Source organism: Felis catus, chromosome F1 (genome assembly GCF_018350175.1).
Source record: "Felis catus isolate Fca126 chromosome F1, F.catus_Fca126_mat1.0, whole genome shotgun sequence".
In the NCBI taxonomy this organism is placed as follows: domain Eukaryota; kingdom Metazoa; phylum Chordata; class Mammalia; order Carnivora; family Felidae; genus Felis; species Felis catus.
In genome coordinates this window covers 53,072,093-53,094,851 of record NC_058384.1, presented here as the reverse complement: position 1 = coordinate 53,094,851, position 22,759 = coordinate 53,072,093, and the positions used below count along the sequence as shown (strand labels likewise).

General features: G+C 38.8%; 1 protein-coding gene across 4 annotated transcripts in view; it reads right to left on the bottom strand.

The window, feature by feature from the left end:
* The window catches only part of KCTD3 (potassium channel tetramerization domain containing 3), a 53,690-nt gene that overhangs the window by 19,078 nt on the left and 11,853 nt on the right, over positions 1–22,759 (bottom strand). For all 4 annotated transcript variants that reach the window (XM_023248104.2, XM_045048465.1, XM_045048467.1 and 1 more), the window contains 4 exons: positions 21,873–22,013; positions 21,118–21,208; positions 16,383–16,573; positions 5,493–5,608 (listed from right to left, as the gene is read on the bottom strand). In XM_023248104.2, the coding sequence (XP_023103872.1) occupies positions 5,493–5,608; positions 16,383–16,573; positions 21,118–21,208; positions 21,873–22,013 (539 nt within the window). The remainder of the gene's footprint in view (positions 1–5,492; positions 5,609–16,382; positions 16,574–21,117; positions 21,209–21,872; positions 22,014–22,759) is intronic.

The following is a 22,759-nucleotide window of genomic DNA, read 5'->3' as shown; positions in this document are numbered from 1 at the left end:
TGAACTATTTCTCATGTATCAGGTATTACCCGAGAGAAAGAGTAACTGGGCTGGATAAGGGATGTGAGACATCACTTGCTCTGTAAGAGCTTGTAAACTTGAGGGCAAGAAAGGAAAAAAAGAAAATCACAGTGTGAGAGGCCCTAAAATAGAGTGTGCTACACCAGAGAGCAGGGAGGACTCTCATCTCAATCCCAGGGAGGGGTTTAAAAGGGCAAAGATCAGGGAAAAGTTCAGAAAGGGAGTGAAGCATGAAAATCGAAAAAGTCAAATATGAGTTAGGTAGAGGAAGGGCGATGTCAAACAGAACAGCAAGTATAAAAGTGTACAATATGGGTCCCTTCTAAATAAAAGGAACAAATTTAACCAAATGCTAAAAGTTGGAAGCAATGATTCCTCTAAAGCTGCATGCACATGACCCTAATTCCTGTGTGAACCTTCTGGTGTCGTACACGGAAATATCTCAAAGACTCAATTACCATCCCCCCACCCCTACCCCTGCACTAACCTCAGGTCAGGGTTTCCGTTTCATCAGAGCCAATGAGTTTTGTAGCAGGTAAACCCTGAGAGCCTTTCAGTGATATGAGTAAAGGTGTCTGAAGAATGGAGGGAAGGCTGCTTTAATGCCAATGACCAGTTTTCTCATGCCAAGTTCATTTTTTTTAGTTCCAATACTCTAGAAAGAACTTCAACTCCTACTCCAGAATCTTGACAGTAGGGGGATGGGGACAGATAAGGGCATGAGATTCCTCTCCTTTTAGATCCCTTATCAATGAAAGAGTGGCTGCAGCCTGGAGCGTCCCAACACACATCCAAGGCAAACATTTCTACCATTGGTTCTCTGGGAAGATAGGCTCTAAGACCAGAACCTTCTACAACCTCTTTTTCTGCAACCCTTGACCTAAATCCTGCTTTTCCTTCATGTCTACCCCTCAGTACAAGAAGAACAGAGAAAGCAGAGGATGATAAATTATAGAGGAGTTAGGACTGAGTTCTTCTCTCCTACCATAAGTGAGAGACAGTCATTCTGGGGCCTCTTCTTCTTTATCCTAACAACTTCACATCAAGAACCTGAGAAATCGTACTGATTAATGTATTTGGTTCAGACATGATGGTCACAGATCTACAATGGAAGTGGATTTTCTCTTCTAAGGTAGCACATGATTATCTCTATGTACAAAATTAAATGATATACAATTTGAAAATAATCAGTATAAAAAAAAAATCAATCTGTGTTCCCAAGCACTACAAAGGCCCTAGAATCTTTCAACCACAATCTCTACCTAGATAATCATCATTTTTAACACTATGTTTTTACCCTCATCCATTACTTATTAAATAATCACTTATTTAGATTTACCAGCCTATCAATTTCTTTGCTGATGTGTATTTCGTTCCAGTGCTTCCCCTTCAAAGTATGAATATCCTTCTTATCAAAGGGTGTTTCTTTAATGCCTCTTTCATTGAGGCACTAAAACAAAAAAAAATTTTTCTTTTTTCTTACCCAAATCAGATACAATGCTTTTAGGAAATTTTCCTTAAAATCTTATTGCGGCTGTTATAAGAACTGCTACACCAACGAAAATTTCACAACAGCTTTTAGAACTTACACATGCGCGCGCACGCACGCACACACACACACGCTCTCTCTCTCTCTCTCTCGCTCTCTCTCTCACTCACCTGATTCAAATACTTCAAATCAACCTTGAATATACAACAGCTGTCCCACATACTTTGTGTGTTATTCGAGGGCAGAACTGTTGCTAAAGGCCAAATGAGAACCTACTCAACCAGCATCACAGCACTCGGGTCAGCCTGGGGTCCGGTAACTGCCCAGGGACATCTGCACCACAGACGCTGAGACTTCATTACATGCCACCTCTACACTACAGTGAAGTTCACCTAGTTGGTTTACAAGGCTTGTATGCTGAATGCTCAACTTTCCCAAGGTCTTCCTGAAATGTAGAAACAAACCTGCTTTGTCGGATACGGTTTTCAATTCATGCGTACACCAAACGAGAATCATCAGGTTTTACATGGGAATAAAAGCTTTAGAATAAAGGGCACTTTGAGGAAGCCGGCAGAGTTTTCAGGATCCCAAAGATATGAACACTTTTATATGTAGTTTTAGAAACATTGGTTTAAAAAAAGAATAAAGAAGTATGTTCCTTTAGGAACCCAAATTTATGGCACAGCTAGTATAGCTTCCCCTACCCACTAAAAGCTCAGATTTGACATAATTTGTCAAATAACCTATCTGAAAGCAGACCTTCCATTAATCATTAAAAATTCACATTCCTCTTTACAGAGGTATCACTTCCTGTCTTCCCAACAATTCTCACTCCTTACTAATCATCAGTCGGCTTTAACATCCCTCGAGTCCCTTGACATCCCTGCTTCCTTCTCCGTCCACCTGGCACTTCCTTACTTCTTGATCTCATGAATTCAACTACTTTGCCATCTTTATGTTTTCTCATCCCTTGGTGTGTCATATCCACTTTATTAACTCTCCAATCCTGGATCAGGCTAATGCTGGTTTCTTTCCTCTTGCTCCTATTTATTCCCAGTACTGAGCACTAATGGAGACACTCACATAGTTCTATCACCCAGGTCCACTACAAATGTACAAATTACAATCTCTGCAATCCTCGATACATACTTCCAGTGCCTTTGTCTTCCACTGAATTTATGTTCTTCAATCCTCCTTCCTTACTCTTTCATCAGAGAAGGAGGCATCTCTAGTTTCTGTTGGGTGAAAGTCTCTAAGCTGTTTTACATCTCATACATTCCTGACTTCGATGGGATGAGAGATCATCTCCATTCTTTCACCCTCCATGTGCTTTCTCAGACAACTTCCCTCTGACTACAACCATGCTCAAGCTTCTCTCATCTTAGAGAAAAAAAAACAAAACAATGAACATCTTTTCTACCACCCAGCCTTGATTCTCACGCTATCACTTTGTCTCCTTGCTTTCCTTCACCACCAAACTTCTTGAAAGCTAACTCCGAGTTTGCTGTGTCCAATCCCTGGTCTTTTGATTCTTCAGTTCCCACAATCTGGCTTGCCCCAAACAAAACCTAATTAACTTATATTTACAAATCATATCCTAGACTAATGTTATTTCTCAATCATGTATGTTCCTGTGGCTCTTGGTTTCCTTATCTTGTTCCCTTAAATGCTAATGTTTCTCAGACTTCTTTTTCTTCCTATGTACATCCTCTCAACAGAAAACCTTAAATCAGTTCTTTTTCAGTTGTCATAGAAGCATTGTGGTTTCTAAATACTACTTTCTAGCCCTTTCTTCCTTCCTAAATTCCAAAGGAATGCTCCCAAATGTGTACTGCACACATTCATTTTGATGCCTACAGGAATCTCAGAGTAAACATGTTCCCTGTCAACTTACTACTATCCACCCGACTGTCAAAACTAGCAATCCAAAACTGGAAATACATCTCCCTCTCCTTTAATTTTCCACACCCAAACCAGACACCAATCCTGTACGTTTAGGAAGGCTTATGAAATGTTTTTCAAATAGGCTCATCTTTGCCATCTCTACCATCACTGCCTTTCGTCAAATCTGTCTGCTTCTTTGCTGGATTACCCCTGATCTCCAGCCCTGCTTTCATAGTAGTTAATGCTGCTACCTTCCTAAAACAGGGATCTAATCATGTTACTCTCTACTTAAGTCCTTTAATTTTCCTTCTCTCCTTCAGAATCAAGCATTAACTCTTTTATAGTCTTATCCTCTTGTTCCTCTCAAGTACTTGAGGTCATTTAGCTTGCTATCTTCTCTGAACAGGCTACGTATTTTCACAAAGTTCTGAGCTTTACTCAGGAAATGAAGTTTGCCTGGACTACTATTCCCAAAGCATGTTAAGTTAAAACATTTCAAAAATATGAAATACCAAACCACAGTTTAAATACTCACTCATTTTCCCAAGTAACTAAACATTCTTCAAAACATAATCAAATCTGTATCTAGAAGTAAATGTCACTATAAATATACGTAATATTTTATGTAATCAAAAATAAAAACAAAAAAAATGGGTAGAGGATTTGAATAGGCAGTTCTCCAAAGACATACAGATGGCCAACAGGTGCATGAAAGCATGCTCAGTATCACTCATCGTCAGGGAAATGCAAATCAGAACCACAATGAGTTATCACCTCACACCTGTTAGAATAGCTACTATCAAAAAACAAGAAGTAACAAGTGTTGGCAAGGATGTGGAGAAAAGGGATCTCTTGTGCACTGTTGGTCGGAAGGTAAATTGTTACAGCCACTATGGAAAATAGTAGGAAGGTTTCTCAAAAAATTAAAAATAGAACTATCATAGGATCCAGCAATTCCACTGCAGGGTAGATATCTGAAGTAAACAAAAACACTAACTCAAAAAGATATAGGTACCACCATATTCCCTACAGCATTATTTAAAATAGCCAACATATGGAAACAGCGTAAGTGTCCATCCATGGATGGAGAGATAAAGAACATGTACTGTAAATATACATTGGAATATTACTCAACCATGAAAGAAAGAAAGAAAGAAAGAAAGAAAGAAAGAAAGAAAGAAAGAAAGAAAGAAAGAAAACATTGTCATTTACAATAATGTGGATGGACCTTGAGGGCATTATGTTAAATGAAAAAAATCAGACCAAGAAAGACAAATTCCTATGATTTCACTTATGTGGAACCTAGAAACAAACAAACAAACAAAACAAAACCAAAAGATAAAAGGTAAGGGGCACCTGGGTGGCTCAGTTGGTTAAGTTTCCAACTCTTGATTTCCACTCAGGTCATGATCTCACAGTTCAGTTCTAAACCCTGGTTCAGTTCCAGCCCCTTGTCCAGCTCTGCACTGATAATGCGGAGCTTGCTTAGGATTCTCTCTCTCTCTCTCTCTCTCTCTCTCTCTCCCTCCCTCCCCCTCTCTCTCTTCTCTCTCTCTGTCCCTCCCCACTCACGCTCTCTCATTCTCTCTCAAAATAAACTTTTAAAAAATCTAAAATATATAAACACACACACACACACACACACACACACACACACAATAACTTTTTTTTTAAAGATTTAAAAAAAAAAAGTAAGGGCCTGGCCAGCTCAGTCCTTAGAGCATGCAACTCTTGATCTCAGGGTTGTGAGTTCAAGCCCCACATTGGGCGTAGAGCCTACTTAAACAAAAATACAAAGATACAAACTTCCAGTTATAAAATAAGTCAAGGGAATGTAATGTACAGCATAGCAGCTATAGTTTATACTACATCGCACATCTGAAAGTTGCTAAGAGTTTATCTTTTAAAATTCTTCAAACAAGAAAGAAATTCTGTAACTGCATTTGGTGAAAGATGTTAAACTAGGCTTACTGTGACCATTCTGCAATATACACGAATATCTAATCATTATGCTATGAATTCCACAAAAATGAAGCAAATGCATAATCAGCATGAGTTTCAGAAACATTTTCTGTAATGTGCTTTAGTTAAAACTAACCTGCCAGTGCTGAGTGACGGCATTCCATACTCCCACTTTCCCTGTATGACTCGTAGCCACCAACTGGTTACCGATAAAGAAGAGAGCATCTACAGGAACACCAAGGCTGAACACTCCTTAAATGATAATAAAAAATAAAGAGTTAAATAGTCACTATCTTTAGAATTCATCAAAACCCAGATCAGAAACATCTTCAAGGTGACTAAATGTGTTCTCATTTCCATAAGTTATATGCTAGACCCTTTAGGGATCAAAAACAAGAAACTTGGTAAGCTCATAAGCAGCTGCCCTAAGTAACCTTACCCTAAAACACCGGATTATCTAAAGCTGTGGTTCCCACACTTGGTTGACCATCAAAATAACCAGGTAAATTTAAAGCGAACAAAATGACAAGGCACCTGGGTGACTCAGTCAGTTGAGCATTCGACTTCGGCTCAGGTCATGATCTCAAGGTTCTTGAGTTCGGGCCCCGCATCAGGCTCTGTGCTGACAGCTCAGAGCCTTGAGCCTGCTTGGGATTCTGTGTCTCTCTCTCTCTCTGCCCCTCCCCCACACGTGCTCTGTCTCTCTCTGCCTCTCAAAAATAAAGAAAACTAATTAAAAAAAAATTTTTTTAAGTGAACAAAATAAAAAGAATCCTAAGATTCATCCCAGACTCGCTAAATCAGAAAACCCACTATACCTTTATAAAACCTATATGAGATTTAGCTACAGCTTGCTAATGACTGGGTATTTGGGAACCACTGATCTCAAGACAGAGACTTGGCAGCCTTAACTATCTAAGAACATGTCCAGAAATCTGGATACACACATGCGCGCACGCGCACACACACACACGCGCGCGCACACAAAAAAAGGCAGCAAGAAATCTTACTAAAAACATTCAAGCCTTTACTCAAATTATTTTAAACTCCTTGTCTCTCAGCACTGCAGATCTCCATTTAATTCATTCAACAGGCATCGTATCAGGCCATAGGATGAAACACATGAACAGACAGGATATTACTGGGTACTTAAGGGTTTAAAAGAAAAAATGCAAACAACCAATTATACCATAACACAACAATAACTAAAAGATGTGGATACACAGGATCAAGTAACGTCCAGAGGAATACTGGGGGGGGGGGGGGGGGGGCGGGGTGTTAAGAGGTTTGAAGATATTTTTTAGAAAAGAAGCCATCTGAGTTTTTTTAAAGGTAAATAGTTCACCAAATGGTGGTGGGGCGGGGGGGATGGGCAAGCCCAGAGAATCAGAGAAAAGGGAAAGAGGGGATGTAGGAAGGGAGGCTGTAAGGAGCAAATATCCCACATCAATAGCAGAAGACCCAAGAATAGCTAAAAGAATTCTAGAATTCTAGGCCCACTTTGGTATGGCATTATGGCTCTTTACAGTCGTTTCTGGACAATATATAATAGAAAAACATGATACATAAGGCTCTGAAGAACTCATGGGAAGAAACAAACCAATTAACTGCAATTGCAGCGTGTACTGAAAGCATAATCCAGAAAAGGTAACTGATTTCTCTTGACTCTTACACCAGTGCACAGTATTTCCCTTTCTGTTCAGAACTGTGAACTACATACAAGACAAGACCAGCAGCAATAAACGCCTTGAAAATTCTTAACCAGGAGCACCTGGCTGGCTCAGTTGGTGGAGCATGCAACCTCTTTATTTTTCATAAAAATGTAAAAATATTTTTAAGTAATCTCTCCACCCAACGAAGAGCTCAAACCCAAAACCCCAAGATCAGGAGTTGCACGCTCCACTGACTGAACCAGCCAGGCAGTCCAAAAATAAATCTTCAAAAAAAATTTCTCAACTAATTTTGAAAAAGCCAGGCACCTAGGAGGAAAAATGATTTACACTGGACAAAAAGAAAAAAAAGTGGTAAGTATTGCTAAGAATGTCATATATATGTGTATGTATATATATATATATATATATATATATATATATGTATACATATACATATATATAATCTATATGTACAAATACATATATACATGAATACACCACCTCAACCAAACCTGTCAACCAAAAAAAAAACAAAAAACAAAAAACAAAAACCCAGCAAAATAAAATACAACACACATACCCAAAAACCTGCCACTCCAGAGCAGAAAATCATCACCTCAAACACAATTTTAGGAAGTCCTTTAATTTTGATGCAAAACAGTTGTTCAGAACATGTGAAACCAACCATATTCAGTACTATGGGCCGCATTAAAGGTGGAAATAAAAACTAGAAAACCAACTAACATCGATTACTCTAGAGAAGGATGAAATCAAGGGAAATCAAGGAAGACATTCTGAATGATCTCAAGAAACTCAAAGTGTCACTCCTGCTTAGGCTCAACAATCTCGGCTACTATCCACAGGGAAGACACGCTACAAGTAATGACAAGTTCCTGTCTTCGGGGACCCTTTCAGCAAAATACTGCTTATAGCAGCAATCCAGCAGCACCGCCTTATACAAGTTAAGATGAAAAGGAGCCCGACCTCTAGAAGAGCTCTATCCCAGACAAACCAGCCAAACAATTTTCTTTGGATGGTGTTGTCAAGTTTGAAGAACATCTGTAATAATAAGTGGTTTCTTTCACTGGACATGAACAAATTACCACGTACCGTCTCCCAGCACAGCTCCCTACCACACTGGCCTCTGAAAGCAAAGGAAGGCCTGAAATCTCCACTCACTGCCGTGTTACAAGCGCCTGTTTGGAAAAAGGAGTGGGGGAGGGGAGAGAAAACACAACTTAACTTTCTCTCCGTACAATTAATTACCAGCGTATCATAATTTCAAAGTTGTAACGTTAAAACTTTTTCCCTACAGTTGTTAGGGAGGACTCCCACTGCCAGCCATGATGGCATACACACGGCATCAGATTTTTCCTCACCGTGAAGTGACAACGGGCCACAACACACAAGGCAGCTGTGTTCAGGCACCGGACAACGGGTAGCTGAAGACGCAAAGGTGGGAAATAGCCAGGAGCCCCGCATTCACCCGGCTTTCGGCGTTCAGGGCGCTTTACTGGCCCTACCACAGGGAGGTCAAACTCATGGGCAGAGTGACGGCTTCTCCCTGAACTGAAGAGACTGAGGTAGAGCGCACAGCTGATGAGGTGGCTAGAACCTGAGAGCAAAAGTGGTAAGAAAAAGGCACGCCAGGGTGAGTGAGCCGGCGGCACAGAAGGTTTGCACACGGGTTTCCTACCCGTTGGCAGAGGCCGGACTGCACCTGGGCAGAGGAAAAATCCCCCAAAAACAGAAGAGAAAGGCTGCTACAGGCCTGAGTGCACAGTACAGGTGACAGAGGTTACATGGGTCGCTCCAGCTCAGGAAGAGTGGAGAACCCTGGATGAACACCTCAGACATTCCTTCCGTAAAGACTCCAGAAAAGGCAACACTTTAGGAATAAGGACCACTTCCCTGAATAGGAGCCAAGCCTTTAAATAAAAAAATCAAGCAGAGCGAGGCTAACTACCCTTAACAAAGCACAAAAACAAGCCCAGCAGGATCAAGAAGATCCTCCAGTAATTTAACTGTCTACCAGGACTAACCTCACATCTTCTAAGAGAGAACATAATCATATCCCCTATATGATGTATCATGCACATGCCCTGCATACAGTCAAAACTTCCTAGACGTGCAAAGTAGAATAGGGCCTGAAATAAAAATATGAGATGATCCAGATACTGGAATTAAAGTCAAAAAATAACGAAACACCTATAATGAATATGCTGGATTTAATAAAAAGTAGAACATCATAAGTAAAAAGGTTAAGAAATCTCAGCAGAAAAACAAACTAAAATGGAATCAAAAGAGATCATTTTGCAGCTTAAAAGTCCAATATCGCAAATAAAAAACTTACTAGATGGGCTTAACTGAAGAAAATGGGTAAATAATATTAAAGGCATAAAAAAAACTGATCTAAATTGTTTTAAAAATGGGGAGAAAAATGAAACAAACCAACAGTGCTTCAGTGATCTCTAGACCAATATGAAGTAGTCTAATACAAAGCTGAGTTCCAAAAAGAAGACAAGAGGAGAGGAGAAAGAGATAATGGAGAGGGGAAGGGAGGGAGGGAGGGAGGGAGGGAGGGAGGGAGGGAAGGAGGAAGAGAGAGGGATACACACAAAGAACTCCCTTAGCTGTGTCAATCAAAAATGTCTCCAGACATTTCCACATGCCTCCTAGGTGATAATATTCCTGGCTGCAAACCTCTAATCCGGAATATATAAAGAACTATCACAAATCAATAATAGAATGACAACCTCATAAAAAGAGAACGATTTTTTTTTTTTTTTTTTTTTTTTTTTTTTTAGTTTGTTTATTTTGAGAGAGACAGAGAGCATGAGCAGGCAAGGGGCAGAGAAAGAGGGAGAATCTCAAGCAGGCTCTGAGCTGTCAGCACAGAAGCGACACAGGGCTCGAACTCACGAAACTGTGAGATCATGACCTGAGCCAAAGTCAGCCGCTTAACCGACTGAGCCACCCAGATGCCCCAAACAATTATTTTTTTTTAATTTAATTTTATTTTTTGAGAGAGAGACAGAGAGTGCATGCACAAGCGGGGAAGAGGGGCAGAGGGAGGAGAGAGAACACCAAGCATATTCTACACTTAGCGCAGAGCCTAACAACGAGGGGCTGGATCCCACAACCCTGGGATCTTGACGTGAACCGAATCGAATGCTCAACCAAGCCACCCGGGTGCCCTGAGAAAATGATTTAAAGACACATCCCAAAAGAAATAATATAAATGGCCAACAAAGCACATGAAAGAGATACTCAGTATCATTAATCCACAGCGAAATGCAATTAAAACCACCATTAAAATCACTGTATATACTCCTCTCATACGCTGCTAGCAGAAATGTAAAATAATACAACTGCTCTGGAAACCAGTTTGTAAGTGTCTTATAACATTAAGCATACACTTTTTATATGACCCAGAAATTCCACTGCTAGGTTATTTACCTTGATTTACCTTGAGAAAACATATTCACAAAACAAAACAAAACAAAACAAAACAAGAGAAGAAAGAAAAGAAAACATGCCCAGAGAAAGACGACTTCTTGAATTTATAACACCTCTGAACTGGAAATAAACCAAATGTCCATCAACAGATAAATGGATAAACAAATTCTAAGATACTCATTCAATGGACTACTACTCAGCAATAAAAAGGAACGGGCCACTGATACATACAACAATATAGATGAATCTCAGAAACATTATGCTAAATGAAAGAAGCCAGACACAAAAGAATATATACTAAGTAATTCCACTCATGAAACTAGACAAGGGAAATGTAATCCATGGTGACAGACAACCTAAACTGTGTAAACAATGGGGTTAATGGTGAACACCTGCTTTCCTTTGGGAACTCTGGACCCCTAGTATGTGCCACGCAGAGGCTGCCTCTGTGACTAGCCTCCAGGAAAAATCCTGGGCACGAAATGTCTAATGAGCTTCTCTGGCAGTCATTCCACAGGTATTGTTACAATCCATTGCTGGAGAAATTAAGCATGTCCTTTGGGACACCACTGGAAGAGAATTCTTGAAACCTTATACTTGATTTCCACTAGACTTCATCCCATGCGTCTTTTTACTGATTTTGCTTTGTATGTTTTCATTGTAATAAATCATAACCCTAAGTAGCTCTTGCTGAATCCTGTGAGTGCAAACCACTGAAACTGGAAGTGGTCTTTGGGACCCCTCACACAAACACAATTCTGAAGTTCAGAGGAGGGGCCAACAATAGACACATAAACATGTGAATCATCAGCACACAGCATCATTAGAGTGTATGAGATCACTAACAGAATAAATACAGAGGAAAGATGAGCTCTGGGGCCCTCCAACAATTTGAAATCAGTCAAATGAGAAGGAACTATCAAAAAGGAACCGATAAGACACAAGGAGGTTGGATAAAAATCAGGATTGTAAAGTATCCTGGAAGCCAAAAGAGGAAAAGTCCTCCAAAGGAAAGGAATCATGGTATCAAATGACAGCTCTAAAGTTTTCATAAGAGGAGACTCGGAATTGATCACAGGACTTAGCAGAGTACAAACCACAGGTCATACTAACAAGAGTAGTTTTATGAAGCAGTGGGGGCAAAAGAATGATTAGAGCAACTTCAGGAAAGAACAGAGGAGGACGTTGAAACAAGTTCAGGTAACTCCTATCTTCTGCTTTAGGAAAGCAGAAAAATGGAGCAAAACCTGGAAGAGAATGTAGGGTAGTTTTTGTTGTTATTCTCACCACAGAATTACAGCATGGCTGTGTGCTGGCGGAAAGGGTCCAAGAGCAGGAGGTGAGCAGTCCTTACGACGCAGGAGACAGAGCAAACGGCTACTTGGAGCAATGTCCTTGCTCCTTGTAAGTGAAAGCAAACAGGATCTAGTTATACAACAAAATGCACGCAGTTGGCCTTAGATTAAAGCAGGGACAACTTAGTCACGATAACACATGGGACAACAGCGTATACGAGCACAGATACACAGATATGACTTGATATTCTCTCTCAATGAGAATGGCAGAAAGTGCTGGAAGTCTAAAGAAAAGGAAAACAGTGTGAAATAGTCATTTAGGAGAGTGGCAAAGTGACAAGGATAACGCATGAGCATTTCTGGGTAGCTTTTAAAGGCCCACCTGAGAGTAGAGGTCATGAATGGAGACGAAGTATTGCTTTGTATGCATGCATTTCTGTTTCCAAGTCATATTTAGCTATTCAGGTAGAAAGGTGGATTTGGCCAGGGTTGGGACTTCTTTTTAAAAAACAAAATTTTTTAACATTTATTTTTAAGAGACAGAGAGAGACAGAGTGCAAGCAGGGGAGAGGCAGAAAGGGAGACGCAGAATCTGAAGCAGGCTCCAGGCTCTGAGCTGTCAGCACAAAGCCTGATGTGGGGCTTGAACCCACAAACCATGAGATCATGACCTGAGTCAAAGTCAGACGATGCTTAACTGAGCCACCCAGGCACCCCCACCAGGGTTGGGGTTTCTTCAGGGAAAAACAGCAAAGGGAGTAATGCGAGGAAACTGAGGCTCTGTGCCAGAGGGAATGTGATGACAGATTCCAAACCTGATACAAGGGAAGCGATAAGTAAAGATCCCAGGGAAGTGAAAGAATGTTTGAGCTGGGGAACTAGAGCTGGTAACTTCAAAGCACTAAAGGATAATGACCCAGGTGAAGACATACCAAGTAGAAGTCCCGATGACTCACAGGAGATTTGAAATGTGGGGAGGTCAGGTGGGAAGCTGGAGAGAAGGGAAGGCAAGTGGTCTAGAACAATAATTCTCAAAGTGTGGTATGTGAGTCTCTGTGGGTCTCTGAGACACATTCTAGAAGTCTGAAAGGTCAAGACTATTTTTATGTAATATTAAAGAATTATTTGCCTTGTTTACTGTCGTTATCTCAAGAATATACAGAGGAATCTTCCAGATGCTACCTGACATAATGGGGACATCACTATGACAGCTAACAGAATGTATGTATCTATTCTTATGTTGCCTAGAATTGTCTATATTGGTAGCTGTATGATATAACTAACTTTGTAAGTTTCCCCAAGATTAACTTAGTTTGTTGGAAATACTTCCACTATGTTCTGTTTGTCTTCAGTTTTATCTGCTGTAACCTCTGTAACCTCTTTATTGTCCAAAAAATTACCTTAAAACCCAAACTTTCCTCGAGCCTACAAAGAAACACAGTTGAGACATATGTACTTTGCTGTGTTTTGCAATATTAGTATTAAAAATGCTCTGGAAACCTCTACAAAGTTTAAAACTTTATTTGAAACTGTTTGAAATACTTTATTCTAAAATAAGTTTATTCTAATACATTTTTCATCTACTCATTGATGGTTCTTTGGCTTCAAAATGATAAAATTAAAACATTTGTCTGCTGCAAAACCCACAGCTGTACCATCTAAGTCTAAAGGTGCTGACAAATATAGATATGACATGGAAGGGAGACTGGAGCAAAATAAGAAAATAGGAAATATTAACAAAAATTTTTATTTCCCTCAAATGTATAGATGTTGATAACTTGCCTTATTGTGCCTATCCAACAGAACATTTCTGAATACTACCCTAATGCCAGTTGTGGGCACACTGAGATCACATACTCAGTTTAAAGACAAGTATTTTGGGACACTTGGGTGGCTCAGTTGGTTGAGCATCTGACTCCATTCCAGCCCAGGTCATGATCTCACAGATTTGTGAGTTCAACCCTAGTGTTGGGTTCTGCACTGAAAGCACAGAGCCTACTCGAGATTCTCCCTCTCTCTGCCCCTCCCTCCCCTGTTCGCACTCTGTCTCTCTCAAAATAAATGAACTTAAAAAAAAAAAACAACTTATTTTTATTTGAGAGAGAGAGGGAACGAGCATGTGCCAGCAGGGGAGGGGGGCAGAGGGAGAGAGAATTCCAAGCAGGCTCCATGCTCAGCACGGAGCCCAAAATGGGGCTCGATTCCATGACCCTGGGATCTTAACCTGAGCTGAAATCAAGAGCCGGACGCTCATCCAACTGAGCCACTCATGTGCCCCTAGAAAAAATATTTTAAATGAAGATGTGAAAAGGTCTTCAAAAGCCAGAACTGTTATAAAATTTCAAAGTAGAAATGAAAGAGGCACTGAAGCACTTTACAGGGTAATTATGGTGCTGGACTGGCTAGAGAGGCGCACACAACTGCTAGCAGCTGAGAAAGCCTGGGACGCATGACAATGCCGAATGCCTACTAGATGAAAAGTCAGTAAAAAAAATCACAATGCTGCCACTTTTCAATTACACAGTAAGTTCCTGAATTAAAGACTTGGCAGAGACAGACTACATTTTTGTATCTGTGAGCCAGACTACATTTTTGTCCTGCAAACAGATTCATATACAGATGTAGCTGACCCTGGTATTTTGCTTCTATTAATTTGGTGTCAGAACCCATCAATCATTAAAGATCTTTTGCGTGAATGTACGGCCACAAACGCATGTGGTGTTGAAATACTCGAAACATTAAAAACTTTTATGAATCTCATGCTTTATCCTAAAACATCTGTGTTGACAGTTGCACTGACAGTAGGTATGCAAAGCAACGTGGGTGACAATGGCAGGCACCTGAGCACAAATTAAAGCAGGGGCACCAAACTGTACCAGCAGTCATTCAATTCTCTGCCACACACTCTCGCAAGGAAAGAAAAAAAGGCCAGTTTAAGAATGTCTTTGATGAAGCAATTTATATAGCATTTTGTACTGACTCAATCTCAATTTTGAGTATATGTGTTCTTAATATTCCATGTAACTAAGTACTATGTGTACGTCAGTCAAGGAAAAGCATCTCGAATGCTGGAGCTGAGAGCTAACCTAGCAGCTCTTTTCACAGAATGTCATTTTTATCTGAAAGGGTGACAAACCATTGTAATTCAGATTTGAGTACTTAGTAGACTTCCCTCAAAAGAGAACAAAATAAGCCTGTTATTTCAATGATAAGAATTCAATGATTCAAGTGAAAATTGGAATTGTGGAAAACTTTTATCTACCACAGGGAATGTGATGGTGTCCCAATACATTAGAATTTAGAGACGTGATAAGTAGTGATTTTTTTCCTGGATATTGTACAATGAAAGATATCAGCATTTGGAAGATCTCCATAACTCAGTAAACCAACGTTTTCCAAATGACCAATGCATGATGTCACAAAACCACGCATGGATAAAACATCCATTCAAAGTATAAAATAGACTGCTGAGGGGCACCTGGGTAGCTCAGTCGGTTAAGTGTCCAACTTTGGCTCAGGTCATGATCTCACGGTTAGTGGGTTCGAGCCCCGTGTCGGGCTCTGGGCTGACAGCTCAGAGCCTGGAGCCTGCTTCAGATTCTGTGTCTCTCTCTTTCTCTGACCCTCCCCCCCACTCATGCTTTGTCTGTCTGTCTCTCTCTCTCAAAAATAAACATTAAAAAAATTAAAAACTAAATAAATAAGACAGATTGATGAATTTTAGTTTAACAGAGTATGCAAAGTTCATTGATACGATTTCAAATGTTTAGGAAAAGTAGCAAAAAAACAATGTCCACAATTACCTGGAAAGACTATTAAAATGTTTTTTTCCAACTACATATCTGCATAAAGCCAAATTTCCTTCATTTAGATCAACCAAAAACACATAATGCAGCAGACTAAATGCACAAACAGGCAGGCACTGGAATTCAGTAAAATATTAGAGATTCACAAAACTGTAAACCAATGCCACTCTTCTCACAAACATTTCTGGAAAACAAAGCTAGTTTTCATTAAAATGTTATTCATGTCACCATACAACGGGTTTATTATTGCTATTTTGAAACTAATTAATAAACATTTATAAAAATTTCAGCCGTAATTCCCCTAATGATAAGTAACAATAGATATAATATACACTAGCAAAATCTCTTAATGGTCTTGAATGACTTTTTAAGAGTACAAAGTAGTTCTGAGTTAAAAAGTTTGAGAATTTCTGCTCTAGAAGCAACAAACGAGGACGAGAAAGACAGTTATTTACCCCATTTTCAGGCCCACAGTATACGGAACTGGAGAGAAAGTGGCCCCACTCACTGGGATCCAGGAAAAATATATGCTCATAAAGCTGCCAGCTTTCAGCTGGAGCAAACTGGTGAAAAAAAAAAAAAAAAAAAAAAAAAAAACTCTCCCCTCTCTCCTAAAACACTAAACTTCCCCATCTTTACTAGATCTTTCCTTTCACATTGAGCAGTTCTATTACCACTGAACCCTGGAAAGATGATGCGGCAGCTCTAGCTAAGTAATGGTCCAGGTTGGCTCTTATGCTGATGGGCGAACCCTTTTAAACTTCACAATATTACATATACCAGCAAAATGCAGCAGAAACAAGAATTTCCCTACCAATTTCACTTCCGCTCCCTCCATCTTGGACACTCCATAAGATGATGCTACTCTCTGAAGCAACAGCAACCATTTTGTCTTTGTCGCCATGTGGACCTCCAACCACTTTTGCATTTAAAGCTACTCGTTCAATAGTCCAATCCAAATATGGACTGGTAAACACTTGTTGCCATCCTGAAGACTCTTTGATTCTGTTAGTAAAAATAAAATATAAGTTAGACTCAGCAGCAATTAAGCAAACAATACAAACGAATGTTCCAAAAAAATTAATCACAGCTATATTTATTAAATACAAGATTCTGCCAACGTATTTCCTCTACAAAGCCAGAACAATATTCTTAAGCTATCTTCTATTTACATACATAGGACATATAAGCCACATAACAAGAGACCAGCGTTTTATATTTCTCCAAAGGAAAGTTTAGAACAATCACTCAGATTTTGAAAAAGCTTTAACAACTTAAAAAAAAAGAAAAAGATTGTATCTTTCACTTTTCTACTCAGAAAAGTGCTACTATCATTATCTATGGATAGAACAGTCACAAAAATCAGAATTTTAGGATATTATTCCTTTCAATTATTTATCAGTTATTCAGTTATTAACTGTAACTACCTACAATCAACCTATTATTTTTTGGTACTTCAGGCGACAGGGCTGATAGTCTATCCAGGTAAACCAAGATGAAGGCATAATCCGGTATATACCACTATGCATTCCAATAAACTGGGACAATCAAATGAAAAAAATGTAGGGCTTTGGAAAAGCCTGATTTTAAAGGTTTCATTCTAAATGAAAAAATTTCATGAGCCTATTCCTTGCAAATAAATAAAGCCTACCACGGTTCAGATCTGCAGTTGAGTGAATATAAATGCTTTAATATTTCATTACTTATATAAAACATACCTGTAAGTTTTTAGTAATTTTTCTGCCCTACCTGAACTTAAGTCTTTCAGACATGTATTCCATATAATTATATAGCCAGCCTTCATACATTCAGAACTTATAGTTATGCAGTCACAAGTAATGACCTCAACCTTAACTACGGAATGTCTGCTTTTGAAGTCACACCGATGGAAACAAAGTTGTAAAGTTTTTATTTGCCTTACCTATGACAATAAACACAACATGAAGAAAACGATGCTCATTTATATACTACCTGACACACAATCACAAAAAAACCTTCAGTGTTCATACATGACAGTTACCTGAGGACCTGGGTAGAAATACTTTCGCTTCAATTTTGTTTAATAACGTGTGCTAACATGCACCTGCAGGGCTCAGTCGGTTGAGCAGCTGACTCGATTTCAGCTCAGGTCATGATCTCACAGCTTGTGGGTTCAAGCCTACAATGGGCTCTGCACTGGCAACACAGAGCCTGCTTGGGATTTTCTCCCCTACTCCCAAAATAAATACATAAAACTTAAAAAAATTTTTTTTGAAGTACGCTGAAGTAATACAACCATAACTCGCAAAAATATGCAATTCAGCCTTATCATTTCAAAGAACTAATGATTTCCTTCACTTCAAAAGAATATGCAGAAAATGCACAATTTTTTTAAGAAAATACACAATTTTTCCTAAGCATTATATGGTTCTGCAATTACTCACTTCAGCCACCAGATGGGATCATGTGTTATGATATATAAACAGAAAAAAATCATTTAGTAAAATCTAAACATGTACAAACATTGAGATATGACATATAGGCCCTCTTAGGAACTGTCAAACTGGGCACAATGCAGGGATTTGCCAGCACCTTGAGAATAGTGACCACACGCTGTTGATGTAGACACAGACACATACGAGGCTCAGGACGGTGTTCAATAGAGACCCTGTGCAGAATTTAATGATGTAAGTTTTGTGATCATTACTTTAGAAATGTAAGTGTATATGAGCTCATCTTTTACAGAAATCATACCTGTAAGTTACCTTTCTCTACAGAAATTAGGTTATTATAAAATAGGGATGCCAAAAAAGAGTAAAAGAATCAGGACAACATATTTGAAAGTGATTATAACAATTAGAAAATTTAACTCGAGGCACCTGGTGACTCAGTCAGTTAAGCATCCAAATCCTGGTTTCGGCTCAGATCATGATCTCGCAGTTCATGAGTCTGAGCCCACATGGGGTTCTGCGCTGCGAGTACAGAGCCTGCTTGGGATTCCCTCTCTCTCTCTCTTTCAGAATAAATCAATTATTCTGATTAAAGATTAAACAAAAAAGAAAATTTAATTCAATATGATAGGTGATATTGTTTTTAAGTTAAAATCAAATACAAAGATGAAAAACATATATGCTTTATCATCTTCCACACAAGTGACACAAAACTTTAATATGTAAAACAAGACAGATGAGCTTTGATTGGTACTCTACCTCCTTACTCCTGCCCAGTGAACCAACACTATGAAATCAGGAGACTTATGCAAAGAGTATGAATACCATCCACATTAAAATCTCAAAAGAAATGTAGTGGAGGAGTCATGCCCCGACAACACTGTGCAACTTATTACAAATATGTAGTACCTCAGATTATATGGGAACAGATAAAATAGGTCATTTTAGAAGAGAGTCTAAAATTAGATCTAAGTATATCTATACAAATATAAAGCAAGATAAAGGAGGGCTTGCAAATTCACTGAGGAAAGGATAATTTATGTGATAAATAATCAGAACATAATTAGCTACTACCCTCTTGGAAGAAAAGAAAATAGATCCCTAAATCTCACACCATAAACCAAAAGCAAGTTCCGAATGGATTAAAGATGAAAAGCTCCCGGAGGGCAACAATTTACACAACCTCTCTTCAGTAACATAGATATACAAAAGTAAACAGGTAAGTGTGGGAGGGAGGAAAAAAAAGAGAGAGGGAAACAAATCATGAGAGACTCTTAAGGTCAGAGAACAAACTGAGGGCTGAGGGAGAGAGGTGAGTGGGGGAAGGGCCAGATGGGCGATGGGCACTAAGGAGGGCACTTGTTGGGATGAGCACTGGGTGTTGTAAGTGATGAACCACTGAACTACTCCTGAAACCAACACTGTACTGTGTGTTAACTAACTAGAATTTAAATAGAAATTTGAAGGAAAAAAAAAAAAGTAAAGCCTAAGAATGTGGAAAATTAGTAAATCTAGGTGAGAACATACAGGGGTTCAATGTACTATTTCATTTTTTAGGGTTTTAACTTTATGAAAAGCTGTGGAAAAACAACTTGTGGAAAAGATTACACTATTGAAATCATTTGAGTATTTATTTTGATATCTTCTAATTGCCACTGTGTTAAATGATTTAACCATATACGAGGAAATGCAATACATCCTCAATTCTCTTCCTTCATCACTATGCATAATTAGTCTGTCATCAACAACACTCATAGAAAGCAAGGAAAGGTCATGGTCAAAAGCAAACACAAAAAATGGAAAATGTAACAGCATCCTTCTGATATTTGTCACTCAGTGAGGGAAATTTTGTGCAATACTGCATGTCTCTGTGTGGCAAGTAGCAATCTTCAGTACTGCTGTGCAATAACAGAGGTTACACCTGGGTAACATAATTATTTCACAACTCCTCTGGAATTCCTTATTAATAAAAATACGTACATAATATTTAACCAAATAAAAAATAAAGTCTAAAATAGTTTTCTCAACTTAGAGCCACAGTCCTTAAGTTCAAAACACCTCCCCTCAAAAAATTCCTTTTTTCAAATCAGTCTTGCTTCATATAAAAGTCATCCCCCAAAGAAATCACCCAAAAAGTCATTTCCATACTATTTAATAATTAAAATAAAAAAACAGAATACTCTCAAAAGGAAAAGTTTGCACTAACTCTCTATTGCAATGAAAATATAACATAGAGATTATTGTTACAAAAGGCTTTTTTACCCAAATGGCTAACCTACCAATAAGCTCAGATTTAAACAAATACATCTGGGATTCTTTAAAATACATCTGTAAACTCTATAAGTTATTTTTCATATTTTTAATCTATTGTGGCTATTTTTTCTTAACTAAACTCAATAGTGACAAAATGTTTATATATTCTTTTATTTTTTAGCAATTAAGTGGGATAATAATCACAACCGTCTATGTGCTACTATGCCACTCTGTCAGAGTAACACTGTATACAGTGATTGTGAACAAAGAATCCTACCCCTTCTCCAATTTAAAAAAACAGAATCACTGGTCTCCACTACATTCTTTTTCATTCTCTCTTAGTTTCTGAGAATGCAAGAATTAGTAAAACCAAACCACCTCTGTGTAAGTCTCACAGATTACAGACATTAAACCATATCACTGCTGCCCACAATTGTCCTGCTTCAATACCTCACTCCCAACTCTTTGAAAGTCATGACCAAGTCTTACTACCCCCACCTACAGAGTACAAAAGACTGAAATTACTATAGACAGAAAATCACAAGACTCCTATTAATAATTCTGCCTAGCCACTTAATAGCTAAAGTGATTCAAGAGCTGGACAGAATAAGCAAAAAGAAATAACCTCAAGATACCTCAATTCTATCACAGTTGATATTAAATGGGAAAGATATATAAAAGCTATCAGAACATTTATCAAATTAATTACATAAATAAAACGAAATGAAATCTAGTCAAGAGACACAGAAGTGGGCAAAATACGCAGGAAAAAAATATGACTAACAACTCTTATGTCTGTAAATATAAAATCACAATTATTAAGAACTACACCTCTCCAAAAACAAACCTTTATTACTTATACAGTACCTGTAACACACAGCGAAATGAGCATATGCAGCTACAATCCAGTTGTGATGGCCAGCCACAATTAGCACCTTTCGTGGATCCACAGGAAACCCTGTTGATTTTAGAAAAAGAAGTGGTTAATGTTCTAAAGCCGGGGTGCGTATACTATGGCCCATGGGCTGATTCCAGTCTTCTACCTGTTTTGATTAATAAAGTTTGGCTGAAACACAGCCATGCACATTTATTTACATATTGCCCTTGGCTGTTTTCAATGCTGCAATGGCAGAGTCAAACAGTTCTGACAGAGCCTAAAATGTTTACTGTTTCTTTAACATAAAAAGTTTGTCGGGGCACCGCTCAGTCGGTTGGGCGTCCGACTTCAGCTCAGGTCATGATCTCACTGCTCGTGGGTTCGAGCCCCACGTCGGGCTCTGTGCTGACAGCTCAGAGCCTGGAGCCTGCTTCAGATTCTGTTTCTACCCCTCTCTCTGTCCCTCCCATGCTCGTGCTCTGTCTCTCTCTGTCTCTCAATAATGAAGAAATGTTTAAAAAAAAGGTTTGTCAACTCCTAAAGATTTAGAGCAGACAGATGATCACAAACTTTTTAAATAAATTGTATGTCAAATGAGATATAAAAATATAAATGATATATTTACATTAAAAAGACAGGTAAGGCAAAGATCACATCTTTAAAAAATAATTACTCAGTATCACTCAGAACTAAAACCATTTGCATTTTTTTTTTTTTCCTATCTACTTCTGTAATCTTTGTTTACCTAGCCTAACAGTCTCTTCTCCAGTTCCAGAGAGAGCAGGCTGGGTACCATTTCCCCGAGCTTCACTTTCTGTGGAATTTAATCCATTCCTAGAACCAGCAGAGGATCTAGTTGTGTTGTTTATTTTACGACTAGGAATACCTATAAAAAGAAATAATAAGGTACATTTATTTCTAAATTCACCTACCAAAAATTTATAATTTCACACTGTAACAAAGAAACATACAAATGTGAATTTCATCATAGCTAAAACATGCCTTCCAATATAGCAATTTATTACAAATAATTTAATTACTGTGAAAAACAACAAAATGAAAATGAAATAAATTCTTTCAACAGATTTCTATTTATCAATCACGTTATATTCCATTTTAGCTAACTCTAGCTTACTGAAATCAATCATTAATTCAGTTGTCACCAGTGTTCACATTTGCTGTCTGTTTACAGTGTTTCCAGTTGCTTTGTGTTCGGTACAAGGCACTCACGGAAACTGCTTTACAGGTCAACTGCCCCTTTTACTAAATGTCTTTTATTTGGCAGAAGAGTCTGTTTTGGAATGAAATCTTGCTCAGAAGCCCAGCTTAACAAAGGTAAAGGCAAAAGTCTCCTAACTGACCGAGGTGGGGCAGGGATGACAGGCGCCTCACGGCCTCTCTCTCGTACACTGGCCTATGCCTGCAGAGCTCCCGGGGTTCTACAGAAAGGACACTGACAGCCGGTGCTCTAACACGGGCTGGCAGGCTACGGGCCATGGCTGTTTACATCAATAAAGTTGTACTGGTTGCATCCGTTCATGTCCGCAGAGCGTACGACAGGGCTGAGTAGTTGCCATCCAGATCTTCTAGCCCACAGCCTGTCTGGCTTTTTACAGAAAAGAAAAAGTTTGG